General features: G+C 64.4%; 2 protein-coding genes and 1 long non-coding RNA gene across 4 annotated transcripts in view; 2 read left to right on the forward strand and 1 right to left on the reverse strand.

The window, feature by feature from the left end:
- Positions 1-2137: 2137 nt before the first annotated feature.
- On the forward strand, positions 2138-13199 carry TEX22 (testis expressed 22). The gene is made up of 3 exons (XM_079768575.1): positions 2138-2761; positions 11971-12090; positions 12800-13199. The coding sequence occupies exons 1-3, from the start codon at positions 2597-2599 to the stop codon at positions 12974-12976; spliced, it is 462 nt and encodes a 153-aa protein (XP_079624701.1). The 5' UTR covers positions 2138-2596; the 3' UTR covers positions 12977-13199.
- Positions 12049-12744, reverse strand: LOC307098096. Its single transcript, XR_013813400.1, has 3 exons — positions 12688-12744; positions 12294-12630; positions 12049-12171 (listed from the first exon to the last, which is right to left on the reverse strand). It is a non-coding gene; the product is annotated as an uncharacterized lncRNA (long non-coding RNA).
- A 3502-nt stretch (positions 13200-16701) lies between the features above and the next one.
- The window catches only part of MTA1 (metastasis associated 1), a 34633-nt gene continuing 33805 nt past the window's right edge, over positions 16702-17529 (forward strand). For both annotated transcript variants that reach the window (XM_079767839.1, XM_079767838.1), the window contains exon 1: positions 16702-16961. In XM_079767839.1, coding sequence (XP_079623965.1) covers positions 16934-16961 — 28 coding nt within the window. In that variant the 5' untranslated portion in view covers positions 16702-16933. The remainder of the gene's footprint in view (positions 16962-17529) is intronic.

Genomic DNA, 17529 nt, shown 5'->3' on the forward strand with positions numbered 1-17529 from the left:
GCTGAGAGCCACACAGCTGTGCTCAGAAATGCCAAACGCAGGGTCCGCTGCGGCCGGCCCATCCCTCCTGGGCGGGCCTCACCAACGGGTCCCCTCCTCCGGGGGGAAGACGGCCTCACCACCTCCTCCCCCAGGGGGCTATCCAGGACCTGCGTGTTCATGCCAAGGGCTTTGGGGCCGGTTGGCAGATAGGACTCGGGCGTGGCCGTGGGTGCAGCCCCGGCCTCGGGGAGCCTGTGGGCAGAATGCTGGGCAGAGGGCCCCTCCAGGGAGCACCGCCTTGCTGAAATACACCTTCCGACGGGGCCGGGACCCTGCCTGAGGCAGACCCGGGCTTGGGGCCCTGCCTCCCCTGGGAGAGCCTGGGTGAGGGTGCAGGCCACGGAGCCCACAGCCCCTCTGGCAGTACCTGCCTGGGCCACACCCCAGCAGCCAGCCTGGAGGCCTGAGCCTCCCCTCCTGCCCACCACTGGAGCCAGCGCCTGGTCACCGCTCAGCGGGAAGGAAGCAGGTGTGGGTGACACGCCCTGGACTTGCGTTCTAGCCTCAGAGCTGGTTTTGGGGGAGGTGGCCAAGCAGGGCTGTCCTGTCCATCCTGGCCGTGGGTGGGCCCTTCCCTGGAGCATCCTGCCCCTGTGCCTCCTTGTCCACAGCTGTGCCCTGTATCCTCGCGGGGAGGGCACCTGGCACCTCTACCCTGTGCCCCGGGACCTGCAGAGCTGCCCGCCTGCCACGCCACCCCTGGGCCTGGGAGGTGGTGCAGACGCCTCGGCCACCATGATCCGCTGAGACCTGGGCTGCACGCCCATTGCTCTCAGCGATGGCGCTCCCCTTGCCGGCCTCCGGAGCTGAGGATCTTCTGTGTACAAGCCTCTGTCCCTCACGGGCGGGCGGGGAAGCCAAAGCCGCCAGCGACATGAGCAGGGGCGGGCAGTAGGGGGAGCAATGTGGGCACCATCCAGCGGGCCGCCCCTCAGCAGGGGCCAGGCCGGCTCCTGGGTGCTGTGGGCAGGCTCCTCCTCACCCACGCCTCCTGCCTGTCCCTCGGCCCCCGGGGTCGGGGCCACGGCTGGGAGGAGGCCGCTGAGCGAGGGGGCTCCGTGCAGAGGCCATGGCATCCCAGGGGCCGAGGCGGCCTCGCTGCAGTCACCCCAGACGCGGAGCTGACTCGCCCTGAAGGGCCCGCCCCCCCCCCCCCCCGCCTCCTTGGGGCGGGAGGGAGACGGGACCGGGGGGCCGGGGGGCCGGGGGGCCTGGGTGGGACGGGGCTGGGGGGCCTGGTGGGACGGGGCTGGGGGGCCGGGGGGCCTGGGTGGGACGGGGCTGGGGGGCTGGGGGGCCGGGGGGCCTGGTGGGACGGGCCCGGAGGGCTGTTGAAAGGGAAACAGGGCTCCTGTAAATCGCCTTTTGGGGAACAGAGCTCATCGGTCCCGCCCTGACCCCACGGGCCGTTCGGGTGCTGATGCGGCACTAATGAACCTGCAGCCGCCCAGGCCCCCGCCGGCCGCGCGCCTGCTCCGTCCCGGGGCCGCGGGCAGGGAGGGCGGGCTCCGGGCCGGCAGGAGCCGAGCCGCGTGGCGGGGCCGCGAGCGGGCGGGCTCCAGGGCGCAGGCGCGCACGGGCCGGAAGCGGAAGCGGCGGGGCGGGACCTGCAGCGGAAGTCGCTCGGCTGGGTCCCGTCGGGCTTCCAGAATTCCGTGGGTCCCACCCCTGCCTTTCGACCTTCCCACCACCGTGCGCCCCGCCCCTCCCACCCTCCGTAAGCCAGTGTGCCCCGCCCCCCCACCCGTACCCCAGTGTGCCCCGCCCCCCCACCCGTACCCCAGTGTGCCCCGCCCCTCCCCCACCCGTACCCCAGTGTGCCCCGCCCCTCCCCCACCCGTACCCCAGTGTGCCCCGCCCCCCCACCCGTACCCCAGTGTGCCCCGCCCCTCCCCCACCCTTACCCCAGTGTGCCCCGCCCCTCCCCCACCCGTACCCCAGTGTGCCCCGCCCCCTCTGTACCTCAGTATGCCCCGCCCCTCCCCACCTTCGTACCCCGGTGTACCCCCTCTCCTGCTGACCGCTGTAACCCCATCTGCTCTCCCCTGACCAGCACCCCCCCCCCGTGGGCCCCTCCCAGTCTCTGTGTGTCCTGACCCCCTCCCTCTGCCCCCCCCCCCCCCAGTCAGCAGATTCCTCTGGGCTGGGGGTGTGGTTCTGCCACGTGGAGCTGAGGTCACAGGGGTTCGGAGGCGGCGGTGGGGGGAGCTGCGCCCCTCAGTCTCGCCTGCGGGGGCCTGTGCCGGAGCAGTCAGGTGGGGGGCCCGGGCCAGGAGCCGGGGGGCCCGGGCCAGGAGCCGGGGAGCCCGCGGGAGGCAGCAGGACGGGGTGGTGGCGGCTCCTTCCTGGGGGACCATGAGGAGCAAGTGGCCGCAGGAGCTGAGGACCCAGGGTACCCCGCGGGGTCCACTGTGGAGTGTCAGCGGCCTGAGGCCCGGCCCCTGGGGACAGTGAGCCCCGCAGAGCCTGACGGCCTCCGTCTGCCGGGGGCAGGGCGCCGAGGGGACCTCCCCCCAGGGCCCCCCGGTGCGGACCAGCCGGCTGCCGGCCGACCATGAGCAGCGGGAAGCACCTGCTGGGAGGCGCCCCCGGGAAGAAGCCGGGACCCACGCTCTCCCAGGAGCACGGGCTGCCCGCGGCCCTGCCCAGCCGGCCCAACGTCCAGGCCCAGCCCAGCGCGCAGAGCAGCAACCAGCAGGCGCTGGAGACGCAGGACTGGGTAAGGGGGGAGCCTGCGCCGGGGCTCCCCGCAGGACGGGGACTCTGGGCGGCTGGTGAGGGTGCGTGGGTGGACGGGGCTGGGGCACAGGGTACTGGCTCTCTTCCCACAGCCCTGGCTGGGCACCAGGGTGGGCTCGCAGCCCTCCTGCCTCCATAGCTGCAGGCCGTCCGCCTGCCTCTGCTGGGCTCCTGGGAGGGGCCCCTGAGACCAGGAGAGGGGCCTGCTTCACTCCTCACAGCGCCCCACCCTGGGGCCACCTGTGCCCCCCCACACACACACCCAGCTGCTCAGTTCCCACACAGCAGCTGCCGCCAGAGTGGGCGTGAGCAGAGGAAGCCAGACGCCCCGGAATTCCGTAGGGTCCCCGTGTGTCAGGGTCAAAGCCTGGACAAGCCAGGTGCACACGGTGCGTGGAGGTCAGAGTGGGGGCCCTGAAGAGCTGAGTTCCCAGACAAGTCAGCTCAGATGTTGGCGTGGTCGAGGCGGGCGTAAAAAGGCGGCGGGCGGCCTGGCCAGCGTGGTGGACAGAGTGTGGGCTTGTGGACTGAAGGGTCCCGGGTTTGATTCCCTTCAAGGGCAGGTACCTGAGTTTCAGGCTCCATCCCCAGCTCTGGTTGGGGTGCCTGCAGGAGGCAACCAATCGATGTGTCTGTCTCCCATCCATGTTTCTCTCTGTCTCTCCCCTTCCCTTCCACTCTCTAAAAAGCAATGGAAAAATATCCTTGGGTGAGGATTTAAAAAGCCCACACAAAACAGAAATGTAATTAAATGAACAGGCGGAGGGAAAGAGAGAGCAGGCCCCCCGGCTGCCCGCTGAGGTCGCTGAGTGCCCTCCTGGCCAGGTCCTCCAGCTGCGGGGGTGGTGGGGGGACCCCTCGGCCGACTTCTCAGGCCTGGCAAGCCCGGATGTCAGTGCACAGTGTGCCACCTGTGGGCAGACGGCGTTCTCTGTAGCCAGGAGGAGCCTGGCAGCTCCTGGGCAGGGTGGCCCCTCCCACACCGGTGTTTGCAGTTCTCAGAGGAAGGCAGGGACCTGTGGGCACGGGCAGGTGGGGCCGAGGCCGGGAGGCAGGAGAGGAGAGCAGGATAGAAAGGCCCAGGGGGCGGTGGCTCCGAGGAGAGGGGTTTGGACAGAGCCCCAGAAGGGGGTGCAGACCCCTGTTTGCAGGCTCCCAGCATGTGGTTTGGGGGTGCGGAGTCCCCACAATGTCTCCCACATGCTGTTCCTCTCTCCCCTCTCATCTGACCTCTTCCTCCCGCTGCTTCCAGCCCTTGAGGGACGTCCACGCTTGCTGTGCTGTGAGGGACGCACCGGCCACGCTCCCTGCCGTCCTGCGTGGTGTCCCTCCCCCTGGCCCCCTCAGCGTGCCCCGTTCCTCCAGACCGTCCCACGCTGGCCCCTTGTCAGGCGTCCCCTCCCAGAAAGCCTGCGCTGACTAATATAAGTCAACCCCACCTTTTCCCTTTGTCCCTGTCCCTTTCCAGCCCAGGTCCCAAGGGAGCCGCCCTGATCTGCAAGGTTCACCGTGGGTGCCCAGTGCCCAGCGTGAGGACACGTGCTCACAGACGGGCAGCACCCTCGGGTGGAGGCCTCCTGCGGAGGTCCGCAGGCCCCAGGCCCCCGCGGAGGTTGGGCCAGCTGACACTCTGCTTCTAAGGAGCCTGCTGAGCTGGCCAGAGCCCTGAGAAGGCGAGGCCCACAGGACAGAGAACGGGCACAGTGGGCGGGTCGGCACTTGGCAGAAACGGGTGCTGTCCCGGCCAGCGGGCCCCCAGCCCCCTGCCCTGCTGACCTCGGTCCCTCTGAATGGGACTTAGCCGGCCCTGGGCGAAAGCTTCTATGTGAGGAGGGACTGACCCCTAGGAAGGAAGAACAGGAACCACGGCTGTGCCAGGCAGGGCAGGGCATGCTGAAGGTGGCACCACCCCTGGTAACCTCGCCCTCTCGGAACAGTGGGCCCATGCAGCTGGCCAGGGAGGTGGCCGCACAGCACCCTGGGAGACCTGTGGCTGCTGGTCAGAGCAGGGCTGGGGTCCGTCCACAGACAAGGCCGGAAGCGGGTGCGGGCGGCGACTCGGGAATCAGCAGCCTTCCCAGGCCTAGCGGCAGACGCTAGGAGAGCATGAACGGACAAGGCCCTGGGACGGCGGGAGTCCCCGTCACAGGAAGTGGCTCATCTGGGGAGCCGAGCTGGAAACCACTCCACAGCACTGCCCTGAGCAGGAGGAGACTGGTTTCCCGGGAGGGGGCCGCCCAGCACGGAGGGTTCTCCCCGGCACGCCAAGTGCGGTGTCATCAGTGGTGAAAATGATAAACTTTTCTTTTCCAATACGGCAAACTGCTCAAACGGAAAAGTAAGAATAGGCTCAGCCCTAGCAGATAGGAAGTCAGAGCTCAGAGCTCCCGTTTGGAAAGCAGGGGTCCTGGCCTCGATGCATGAACAGCAGAACAGAATAGAAAATCGAGACATTGCCCTGGCCGGTTTGGTTCAGTGGATAGAGCACCGGTCTGTGGACTGAATGGTTTCAGGTTTGATTCCGGTCAGGGCACATGCCCAGGTTGCGGGCTCAGTCCCCAGTGGGGGCGTGCAGGAGGCAGCTGATTAATAATTCTCTCATCATTGACGTTTTTATCTCTCTCTCCCTCTCCCTCTCCCTCTCTAAAATCAATTAAAAAATTTTTTAAAAAAAATAATTCCTATCACTTCACACCTGTCAGAAGAGCTATCATCAACAAACGACAAGTGCTTGTGAGGATGTGGAGAAAAGGAACCCTCGTGCACTGCTGGTGGGAATGCAGACAGGTGCAGCCACTGTGGAGAACAGTATGGAGTTTCCTCAAAAAACTAAAAATGGAACTGCCGTTTGACCCAGTAATACCACTTCTAGGAATATATCCCAAGAAACTAGAAACACCAATCAGAAAGGACATATGCACCCCTATGTTCACAGCAGCACAATTCACCATAGCTAAGATTTGGAAACAGCCCAAATGCCCATCAGCAGATGAGTGGATTAGAAAACGGTGGTACAGGGGGATAGAACCAAGATGGCGGCATAGGTAAACACCTATACTTGCTGCCTTTCAAAACCACATCAATATTACAGATAAAAGGCAGAAAAACTCCCACCCACAACCGCAGGAAAGCTGGCTGAGTGGAAGTTCCACAACTAGAAAGGTGAAGAAAGCGCAGTGAGACTGGTAAGAGGTGCGGAGGCCCGGAACAGGCTGGCACCTGGATGTGCTGCTCTTTTAACCGGGAGGGAGATACAAGCTCCCAATTGCTCTGAACTCCAGTTCCGGGCGAGACTCTGGGGATCCAGACACATACAGGGAGAAACTGGACTGTCTGGCATCGGGACAGGAATGCGAGGGCAGCTTTCTCTCAGAGGTGCTCGCATTGATCATTGTTCCTGCACGGGGGCACGGGACGCGGAGACCCGGGGACCTCTCTGGTGCAGGACTGACTGGCAGCCATTGCTGTTTGTTCTGCCCTGGTGATTCCCAGAGACCCCACCCAAGCTGTGCGCAGTGGTTTTTGCATATGAATGGCCTGTCCTTTCTCAGCCTAAAACCTGTCAAACTGCAGCTGGGTCAGAGAGCCCCAGAGCTTCCAAAAGAAAGCCCAAGGCCCAGCAGCAGCAGCCTGCCTTGCTTCACAGCTGGGCCTTGTCTGGGTACCTCCAAACCCCAAACAAAGAGGAGGAATCTGCAGATCTCTCTGTAGCTCCTGCTGGGTGGCATCAGGCAGTGGCTGACTTTGCACCTCCTTGGAGATCCAAGAGCCAGTGTACCCAGTGGTCAGTGTGAGAACATACCAGATTACAACTCTACACATCCATAAGCAACACACTCAAGGGGCAGACTCAATGAGCACCAAAGCCCCACTGAAACAAGTCCTGCCCCATAAATGTGTCTCCTGCAAAGCAGGTCTTCCACTGTAGACACAGCTAGTCTGCACAGCCAATTCGCATAGAAGGCAATTCCTCCCAGTGATACCAACAGCAATCAAGGCTCAACTACAAGACTGTGCACACAGCCCACAAAGGGGTGTACCAAGAGCGTTCACCTCAGGTGACTGGGGAGACTGAGCCACTAGGCCCTATAGGACACCTACCACACAAGGCCACTCTATCAACTCAAGGAGACTTAGCAGCTACCCAATACATAGAAACAAACACAGGGAAGCAACCAGAATGCAGAGACAAAGAAGTCACAAATGAAAGAAATGGATGAAAGCAAACTACTGGATATAGAGTTCAAAACCACAGTTATAAGGTTACTCAAGAATCTTCTAGAAACCTCCGAGAAATTTAGTGAGACCCTCAAGGATATGAAAAAGGACCAATCAGAAATTAAGCATACACTGACTGAGATAAATAATAATATAGAGAGATTCAACAGCAGACTAGAGGATCGCAAGAATCAAGTCAAAGATTTGAAATACAAAGAAGCAAAAAACACCCAACCGGCAAAGCAAAAAAAAAAAAAAAAAAGAATCCAAAAATATGAAGATAGTGTAAGGAGCCTCTGGGACAACTTCAAGCGCACCAACATCCGAATTATGGGGGTGCCAGAAGAAGAGAGAGCAAGATATTGAAAATCTATTTGAAGAAATAATGACCATAAACTTCCCCCACCTGGTGAAAGAAATAGACTTACAAGTCCAGGAAGCGCAGAGAACCCCAAACAAGAGGAATCCAATGAGGACCACACCAAGACACATCATAATTAAAATGCCAAGGACAAAAGACAGAATCTTAAAAGCAGCAAGAGAAAAACAGTTACCTACAAGGGAGTACCCATACGACTGTCAGCTGATTTCTCAACAGAAACTATGCAGGCCAGACGGGAGTGGCAAGAAATATTCAAAGTGATGAATAGCAAGAACCTACAACCAAGATTACTCTACCCAGCAAAGCTATCATTCAGAATTGAAGGTCAGATAAAGAGCTTCACAGAGAAGAAAAAGCTAAAGGAGTTCATCACCGCCAAACCAGTAGTATATGAAAAGCTGAAGGTTATTCTTTAAGAAGAGGAAGAAGAAGAAAAAGATAAAGAATTATGAACAACAAAGTGACAACAAATACATATCTATCAACAAGTGAACCTAAAAATCAAATGAATAAAAAATCTGATGAACAGAACAGACTGGTGAATGTAATAGAATCAGGGGCATGGAAAGGGAGCAGACTGACAATTCTCGGGGGGAAGGGTTTGTGGGGGGTGCGGGAAGAGATTGGACAAAGAGCTTACACCTATGGACGAGGTCAGTGTGTGTGGGGGAAGGTCTGGAGTGGGGTGGGAACTGGGTGGAGGGGAGCTATGGGGGAAAAAAAGAGGAACAACTGTAATACACTGAACAATAAAGATTTTTTAAAAATGTGGTACATCTACACAATGGAATATCACGCTGCTGTAAAAAAGAAAGAATTTTTACATTTGCAACAGCATGGATGGAACTGGAGAGCATTATGCTAAGTGAAATAAGCCAGTCGGAGAAATGATCTCACATGATCTCAGTCATTTGTGGAATATAGTGAACAACAGAAACTGATGAGCAAAAATAAATACAGAGACGGAGAAGCATCGAACAGACAGTCAAACCTCAGAGGGAAGGCGGGGGGAGGGGAGGTGAAACATCAACCAGAGGACTTGTACGCATGCATATGAGCATAGCCCATGGACGCAGACAGTCAGGGGTGAGGGCGTGCTGGGGGGTGGGATGCGGGGGGGAGAGGTCAATGGGGGGGGGGGGAATGAGACTAGGTAATGCTTTCAATAATGAATGTTTTAAAAATCCTTAAAAAAAAAAAAAAAGAAAATCAAGACATTGACCAAAATACCTACAAACGCGGAGACTTTTCCCTAAACCAGTGGTCGGCAAACTCATGAGTCAACAGAGCCAAATATCAATAGTACAACGATTGAAATTTCTTTTGAGAGCCAAATTTTTTAAACTTAAACTTCTTCTAACGCCACTTCTTCAACATAGACTCGCCCAGGCCGTGGTATTTTGTGGAAGAGCCACACTCAAGGGGCCAAAGAGCGGCATGTGGCTCGCGAGCCACGGTTTACCAACCACGGCCCTAAACTGTGTTGGGCACGGTGTAGCCCTGCCTCTCACTGAGAGCCAGGACAGCCTCCAGTCAACGCCGATGCCCCGAGAGGACTAGAAGAAACCCTGGAGTGGGGCGGCCCTCTAGCCGAGCCTCAGAGTCCAGAAACCACGAAAGAAAGGGACACGTTGAGCGGCGTGAAGGGCAGCAGATCGGCCGAGGGAGAAGACGCACCGAGGGAGCCGCAGCCCCTCGTCGGTGAAAGGCCAGACTTCTCAGCCGGTGGTGCCGGGAGCCCTGGGCGCCTCCCGCACAGAAGGAGGGACGCTGGGCGGGAGGGAACTCAGATGCAGGAAGACGGAGTGGACGAGCGCAGAGTGTCAAGTCCTGGGAGAAGCGTCGCGACCTTGGAGTTGGCAACGGCTTCTTGGACGTCACACCGACCGCACCAGCCGCCCGGCAGCAGACAGTGAACTGGACGGACGTCACCGACACGCAGGCATGGCCCTCAGAGGGCCTTGTCCCGGAGGGGAGCCGGCTGCTGGCGGGAGGAGATATTCCACGTCACGTGTCTGAGAAGGGCTAGTATCCGGGATGCATGAGCATTCCCAAAACTCAACCACAGTAAAAAGGAATCCAACGCGGAGAACAGGCAAAAAGCCAAACACACAACAACAGGCCAAGGACGGGGAGAGGCATTTCTCCAAAGACACATAAACGGTCATCGTCAGTCACAGGGCAACACCCGTCCGGCCACGGCGAGACACGCTCAGACCTGCTGGGCGGCTTTAATCGTTAACAGGACCAGCGAGTGAGAGCTGGGGGATGTGGAGACGGGAGCCCTGGCGCTGTCAGCGGGAGCGAACACGTCCAGGCGGGGCGGCTCCGGGGCGGACGTGTGGCCCAGCAGCCCCCCTCCCGGGCGTCCATGGGGAAGACCAGGAAGGGAGACGCAGCAGACGTTTGCAAACCCATGTTCACAGCAGCCTCTGCACAGCACCCAGAGGCGCCAGCGCCAGCGTCCACCTGTGCAACGTGCCCTCCACCCCACGGGCAGACGTCCTGCCCGGCTCCCACCTGGATGGGCCTTGGGGCCACCAAGCTGAGTGGAGTGAGCACACAGGACAGACGCTGTGAGCCACGTGCCTGTGGTCTCTAGAAGCGGGAGCTCGGGTGAGAGGGCAGCCGGCGGCCGGCCGGGGAGGGGAGCTGGGCTGGGTTTTTGTTTGTTCATGTGTTTTGTTAATCCTCACCAGGACTTTAGAGAGGGAGGGAGGGAGGAAGGGAAGGGGGAGAGGGGGAGGGAGGGGCTTCGTGTGTGGCTCCCCTGTTTATGTATCTTCGGTTGCTCCTGTATGTGCCCTGACCAGAGATCGAACCCGCAACCTGTGTGTATTGGACGGTGCTCTGACCACTGAGCCACCTCCAGGGCCCCAGGAAGTTCTGTGGCAGCCGCAGAGCTCCCCGGAGTGAAGGGCGGGGGGCGCTCTGGGCAGTTAGGAGGGGAGTCAGACGTGAGGATGGGAGGGCAGAGGTGAAGGAGGCAGCCATGGGCCCAGCCCACGCGGCACAGACCGCCCTGAGGACGCCGCCAGCCGCCCGGACACTGCCCGTCCTCCAGTCCCCGTGGCTCCCCGGAAGCCGGGCTCTGTCAGCGCAGCGTCCCCAGGCCCGGGGGGCGGGGTGCCCAGCACGGACGAGCTCAGAGAACCTGCCGAACAAATGAAGGTGCATGTGGCACAGGAAGCTGTGTCCGAGGAGGAGGAGTTTGGGAATTTATAAAATGCTCAGATCGACCGGAGGAGGAAGGCACACCATCTGTCTCAGCGGAGGAGGAAGAACGCTAGTAAATCCCAGTGTATTTCCTCAAAACAGAACAAAGCTGAAGCCCTGACCGGTGTGGCTCAGTGGATAGAGCGTCGGCCTGCGGACTGAAGGGTCCCGGGTTCGATTCCGGTCAAGGGCATGTACCTTGGTTGCAGGCACATCCCCAGGTGGGGGCATGCAGGAGGCAGCTGATGGATGTTTCTCTCTCATCAATGTTTCTGACTCTCTATCCCTCTCCCTTCCTCTCTGTGAAAAAATCAATAAAATATATATATTTTTAAAAGCTGAAATCCTGTTGTCTTTTTAAACATTAATTTATTGTTGACAATAGTGTCCCCATTTCCCTCTGCCCCCTCCACCCATTCGTCGTCATCGTCCCCCCCTCCCCCTTGAAGCTTAACGGTAGGCAGGGACGGCGTTTCTGAGGGGACCTCACTGGAGTGGTCCTCGCAGACTCGGCACTGGCAGGGATGCGAGCGTCGCCATGACGATGGGAGAGCCTGCGGGAACCGGGGAAGGGAAGGAGCGAGGACACCTGAGGAGAAGAGACCACGTGGTCAGCGTGTGCGCTCAGACGTTGTCTACGAGGAACCCACGGGCCAGTTCCCACAGCCACGCAGGACGGGAAGGGTGGGTGTGTGATCGCCTTGCGAGCTGCGTCGTTCCCATGCAGTGAGAGCGCGGGTGGGAGTGCGGGGAGAGGGAGAGAGGACCGTCTTGGTGCGACGCGGTGCAGGCTCCCCGCCTCTCCCCCCCGTGTGACAGCAGAGGCCCTGCCCGGGGGTTAATGTTTGAAACCCACCAGGTCCCCCATAACTAACCCAGTGCAGTCCCAGTCTTGTTATATTTATTTGCATTTAAGCATACTTTTATGGATTTCAGAGAGGAAGGGAGAGGGAGGGGGAGAGAGAAACATCCGTGCTGAGAGAGAACCATGGACCAGCTGCCTCCTGCACGTCCCACTGGGGACTGAGCCCACAACCCGCATGTGCCCTTGACCGGAATCGAACCCGGGACCCTTCAGTCCGCAGTCTGGTGCTCTATCCACTGAGCCACACGGGCCAGGGCTGGGCCCGCCTTTCTTGAGGCCACAGCAGTTTGGCGGCTGCTCTCAGGCCCCGTGTGCTGGGGCCCAGGGCCGCCTCCGGGTGAGGCTTCCCGCCTGGGCCCCGTGCACCGCCCAGCCGCAGGGTTGGGGGTCCTGCCCTGGGCGCTATGCAGAGCTGCGAGGCCCTGGCCTTGGTCTTGGGAGCCCCCCCACCCCCCGCGGAGGGCACAGAGGGTCTGCGGGCCCAGGGACCTCTCCTCTGTCCCCTCAGGTGTGCGAACCGCCCGAGAGCAGGCGCCCCACCCGCCACTGGAGCCTCAGCATCGAGGAGCGCAGGCAGCGGGCCCTGCAGGACGCCATGCAGAGCCGCCCCGGCTCCCACAGCGGCCAGGTGCGGGCTGGGGGGGGGGGGAGCGTGGTCAGGGACACCCCTGACTCTGCGCCCTGACCCTGCGGCCCTGACCCTGCGGCCCTGACCCTGCACCCCTGACCCTGCGGCCCCTGACCCTGCGCCACTGACCCTGCGCCCCTGACCCTGCGGCCCCTGACCCTGCGGCCCCTGACCCTGCGGCCCCTGACCCTGACCCTGCGCACCTGACTCTGCGGCCCCTGACCCTGCGCCCCTGACCCTGCGGCCCCTGACCCTGCACCCCTGACCCTGCACCCCTGACCCTGCGGCCCCTGACCCTGCGGCCCCTGACCCTGACCCTGCGCACCTGACTCTGCGGCCCCTGACCCTGCACCCCTGACCCTGACCCTGCGCCCTGACCCTGAAGCCCCTGACCCTGCGCCCCTGATCCTGAGCCCTGACCCTGCGGCCCCTGACCCTGCGCCCCTGACCCTGACCCTGCACCCCTGACCCTGTGGCCCCTGAGCCTGCGGCCCTGACCCTGCACCCCTGACCCTGCGCCCCTGACCCTGCACCCCTGACCTTGCGCCCCTGACCCTGCGGCCCTGACCCTGCCGGCCCTGACCCTGCGCCCCTGACCTTGCGCCCCTGACCCTGCGTTCCTGACCCCGCACCCCTGACCCTGCGGCCCTGACCCTGTGTCCCTGACCCTGCGGCCCTGACCCTGCACCCTGACCCTGCGGCCCCGCAGGACATCCTGCAGAGCGTGGCACGACTGGTGTCTGAGGACGTGGACAGGGACGTGCTCATCTTCCACCCGCCCCGGTCGGCCGAGTCCACCCACGCCTTCCACGCCTTCCTGACCCGCAGCTCGCCTTTCTGGCACAACATGACCTCGGCCTGGACCTCCGGGTGTCCGCCCTCCTGAGCCCACCAGGCCTTTGGGGGCCTCCACCCCCCAGGGGCCCGGCCAGCCTCTGCCCCCCTCCGCCCTGCCTACTGCTGGGCTCACTGGTTCCCTCCGGTGCCCCTGACATTAAATGTGTTCCAGGACTGCATTCCTCAGCCCCGGGGAGGCCACGGGGATGGGGGGAGGGAGGGGAGGTGTTCTGAGGGGGGCCGGGGGGCAGAGGTTTGGGCAGTGCTTTGGAGGGCATGATGGCCCTCCTGTCAGAGACCCCGATGATGAAGGGGGTGGGTGTCGAGGGCCAGGCTGTGCGGGGCGGGATGATGCCCTGTGCCCGCAACCACGCCAGCAGGTCTGAGCGGGTGAGAGCGCTGTTCGGTGGCTGAGTGGCTCTAAGGCTCCGTGGGGGTCACTGGGGACCCCGGGGTCCACTGGCTCACACCGCCCTCCGCCCTCCACGTGGTCTCAGGCCTCTGCATGAGGCCTCCCCAGGAGCTGGCTCTGAGGTGGCCCCGGCACCCCCACCCCCGCAGGGGCAAAGCCGTGGGGTTCGGGGGTGAGGCTGAGCTGGGAGCTCCCGCTGCCTCCCAAGGCCGCAGCGCGTGGGGAGCCACGTCCTCTCCGTCCTCCGCAGAGAGCGGCTTCCTCCTCCGCTCCCGCGGCTCCCAGACCCACGCAGGCCCCCGGGCCGGGCCGCCTTCCTTCCCGGAGGTGCCAGGGCACAGTCCACCCCGGCCCCCCAGCTTCTGGAGCTGCCGCACCCCTGGGCTCGGCCCTTCGCCGTCTCCCAGGTCAGCAGGTGGCGTCGACCCCTCCGCCTCCCTCCTCTCCTGCCTCCTCTGCCTGCTGGGGCCCTGGCTACCTGGCTGCTGGGCTCCGGGGAGCAGCCTTCACCCCCTGCCCTGAGAGTGAGCAGTTCCGGCGTGGGGGGGTCGTGGGCGTCTGTGGGGGGACTGTCTCCCACAGGCTCCGGCGCCCAGGGGGGGGAGGGAGTGTGCTGCTCACCCACGGGGCGCCCACAGCCAAGCGTGACCGGACCCAGATGCCCACCGTGCCCAGGGGAGGCCCGAGGGCCCGCGGCAGACGGGGGGCAGCATCAGGCTGGTGAGGACGTCGCCCCGTCACCGATGACGCAGACGCTGCCTTGGGGCCTGCACTGGTCCCTCCAAACCGCCGCCGCCCTGCTGTTCCCACTGGCGGCCTCCCCCTCGGAGCAAGGCGCTCGGGCCGCCCGGACACCCGGGCAGGGGGACGGCCTCCCGGCGGCCCCTGGTGCTCTGGCACCGTCTGTGCCGTGGGTCCGGCCTGTGTGGAGCAAGGCCCCTCGAGACACCCAAGCAGAAAGGGGCGCCCCTCGGCCCGGGCCCAGCCAGCAGCCACTGCCCCCCGAGAAAATGACGCCTTTGGCTTTGCAAGAACACTCGCTATTGAACAGTCACCAACAATGTCTTTTTAAAGTGCCTTTTTATTGATGTCAGAGGAAGGAGAGGGGGAGAAGCATCAGTGATGAGAGCGGATCATGGACCGGCTGCCTCCTCCACGCCCCTCATTGGGGATCGAGCCCACCACCCGGGCCTGGGCCCCGACCAGGAATCAAACCTGTGACCTCCTGGTTCATAGGTCGATGCTCAACCACTGAGCCAGGCCAGCTGGGCATCAAGAGTTTGTAAGATGTTGCCCACGATTTCATCACCAGTAGCCGCTGCTGCGGTTGGGAAGGTCATCGGCTATTTCTGAGGCCGGGGCAGGGCCGGGGCCTCCCGGAGATGCTGCTTCCAAATGACAGTTCTGAGGGGGCAGGACTGCTGGGACGAGGTGAATGCTGCTGTACCCCAACTTTAAAAGATCCTCCAAGACTGTTTAGAAATCACAAAACCATGAAGGGACAGGAAGGACACGTCTCCCTTGGTTTGAGCAGCGAGGAGCTGGGCGTCCTGCCCCGTGTGCCTCCCGCCTGAACCCCCGGGTCCCTGCGCCCTGGAGGCCCCGTGCCAGCTCACAGCCCACCCTGCCCCTCAGGGTGGCGGCTGCAGCCTCAGTGGCTGGATTTGAGGCCGGCATATATATAAATACAGTTACCTTTTTTTTATTGTTCAAAGTATTACATAAGTCTCCTTTCTCCCGACTGACCACCCCGCCCCTCCCACCCCCAGGGCAGGCCCCCACGGCCCCAGTGTCTGTCCCTTGGTGATGCTAATGACCTTCATGGGGGGGGGGGGGGTCCAGGTTAATGGTGTTTTCTGGAAGGTCCCCGGCTCCGCTTGCTTTGCCCAGGCTCCTGCTCAGGCTCCAAGGGGGGCCGGTACCTGTGGGGAGGTGCCCGCAGGCTCTTCGGGGCCTTGGAGCCCTGGACCTGCCCCGCAGGGCGTCTGCGCCCCCCGAGCCCCTCCTCGGGGCCCACCTCTGTCCTCCACCCTCCGCACGGGCCCATCCTTCTGAGCAAAGGCCCTCCGGCCCTCCGGCCCTCCGGCCCTCAGCCTCCAGTGGCAAAGCCCGTGTCCGGGCCTGGGGTCCCGGCGGTGTGGGCCTGGCCTGCTCGCCCCCCGGAGACAGGCCCCGGGCCCTCCTCCACCTCCTGACCTGCAGGCAGCGCCCCGCGATCACTGTGCCCACGCCCCGCCCACGCCCCCCCCCCCCCCCCCGGGCTCCTGCTGCCCCGGGCGCTGCGAGGTCGCCCAGCCCTCACGCCCGCTGCCGGCTCCGTTGCCCTGCGGCTGTGGCCGGGCCTTCAGTCATCCCGGACCGGACCGGACCGGGCTGCCCCGCAGCGGCTCTGGGCCGAGGAGCTGGCGGGCCTGGCGGCGGGGAGGGTGACCAGGCGGGCGTCGGCCCTGCGCGGTCCCCTGGGGTGGACCAGCATCGCGCTGCTCGGTGGGGGCCCACCTTCCCCCTCTGGGGGACTTGGAACTCGGGGGGCTTCCCGCAGACACCGGGACACCGTGAACGTGGGCCGTGGCCACCTCCCTGGGCGGAGGGAAACCGGGGCTCCCTCCCCGGCGGGTGGGTGCCGGTGCCCGGCGCGGCCTCCTGTCTGGGGAGGCCGGGGTGCTGGTGCCCACAGCTGCTGGCACTTGTGGGTCAGGGTGTGGGTGCTGGTAGGAGACGGAGACGCAGGCCACACAGTGGGACGGAGGGGAGCATCCTCCCCACCCCCTCACCCCTCACCCCTCAATATCCCCCTGCGCTTCTACCTAAGCCCCCCCATCAATCACAACTGTGGTCCCCCCATCAATCACAACTGTGGTCCCCCCATCGATCACAACTGTGGTCCCCCCCCGCACCCCTCCCCTGACCCTGGGCTGCGGCCGCGCCCTCCTGGGACCCCCCCCCCCTCGCCAGGGCCTCCAGGGACCTGTGCTGGGGCCACCCCGGGCGCCCTGCACTCAGCTGGGGTCCCCGAGGCCCGCTCCGTGTTCCTCAAACTGGACCCTCCCTCCCGCCGTCTGAGTGACCGGGCAGGAACCTGGGTCTCGCTCAGAGCAGCCCCAGCCCCGCACCCCGTCCCCCGCTCCCAGTGCGGGGGCGCCACCCCTGTCTCCAGCTTCCCCCCCCCCCCCCCCCCGAGCCTCAGAGCCCGGCACAGGGGGGACGGGGCACGGAGGGGGGGGGCCTGGGCACGGGGAGGGGCGGGCACAGGGGGGACCGACCGGGCACAGGGGGGACCGACCGGGCACAGGGGGGACCGACAGGGCACACGGGGGGCGGCGGACGGGGGGGGCCGGGCCCAGGGAGCGGCCTGGACCCGGAGAGGTGGGGGCGCCCGGAGCCGGAGGCGGCGGGAACGAGGCCCCTCCCCCGCGCGCGCCCCGCCTCTTCCTCTCCCGCCCGCGGCCTCGGTCCCTGCGCGGCCTCCGCGGCGGCGGCGGCGGCAGCGGCCCCTTTAAACCGCCCGCCCCGCGCCCCCGCCCGCCGCCCGCCGCCCGCGCCTCCATTTTCCCGGCCCCGCCGCCCGCGCTGCCCGCGGCCCCGCCGCCGGACATGGCCGCCAACATGTACAGGGTCGGAGGTAAGGCCGCCGGCCCCGCCGCGCCCGCCGCGCCCCTCCCCCACCCGCCCCGCACCCGCCGCCGCGTCGCCTCCACCCGCCGCGGGGTGCGGGCGGCGGGGCGCGCGGCCCACCTGTTGGGGCGCCTGCGTGGCGGGCCCGGAGCGGCGGGGGCGGCGGCCGAGCATCCTCGGGGCGCGGGCCGGGCCTGGGCCCCCGATGGCCGAGCGCCCCCCGCGGGAGCACGTGGCCCCGGCGCCCGCCGCTCCGGGCCCGCGAGTCTGGGGCCCCCGGCCCGGCGGGGGCGGGGGCGGGTGCGGGGGCGGGTGCGGGGCAGCGGCCTCGCGATGGGCCCCGCCTGGGCCCGTTTCCCCGGTGCCGCCGCCAGGCCGGGGCTCCCCCCGCAGGCCCCGCGGGGTCCCCGGCCACAGGCCCCTGAGGCACCCCGAACTTTCCCTGCTTCCTTCCGGCGCCCCGCCCCGCAGGGGGCGCTTTGCGGAGCCCGGAGAGGCCGCGGCCCGGGCGGGGTGCTGGGGGGCCGCTCCCCGCTGCTGGGGCCCCAGGACCGGCTCTGGGTCTGGCCCCGCCG

Source organism: Cnephaeus nilssonii (assembly GCF_951640355.1).
Source record: "Cnephaeus nilssonii genome assembly, chromosome: 4".
Classification (NCBI taxonomy): Eukaryota; Metazoa; Chordata; class Mammalia; order Chiroptera; family Vespertilionidae; genus Cnephaeus; species Cnephaeus nilssonii.

Excerpts from the sequence above, each read along its gene's own strand:
- TEX22 (XM_079768575.1), top strand. The coding sequence starts at position 2,597 with ATGAGCAGCGGGAAGCACCTGCTGGGAGGCGCCCCCGGGAAGAAGCCG. Across the intron at positions 2,762-11,970 it reads CGCTGGAGACGCAGGACTGG|GTGTGCGAACCGCCCGAGAG; the intron begins GTAAGGGGGGAG and ends CTGTCCCCTCAG. Across the intron at positions 12,091-12,799 it reads CCGGCTCCCACAGCGGCCAG|GACATCCTGCAGAGCGTGGC; the intron begins GTGCGGGCTGGG and ends GCGGCCCCGCAG.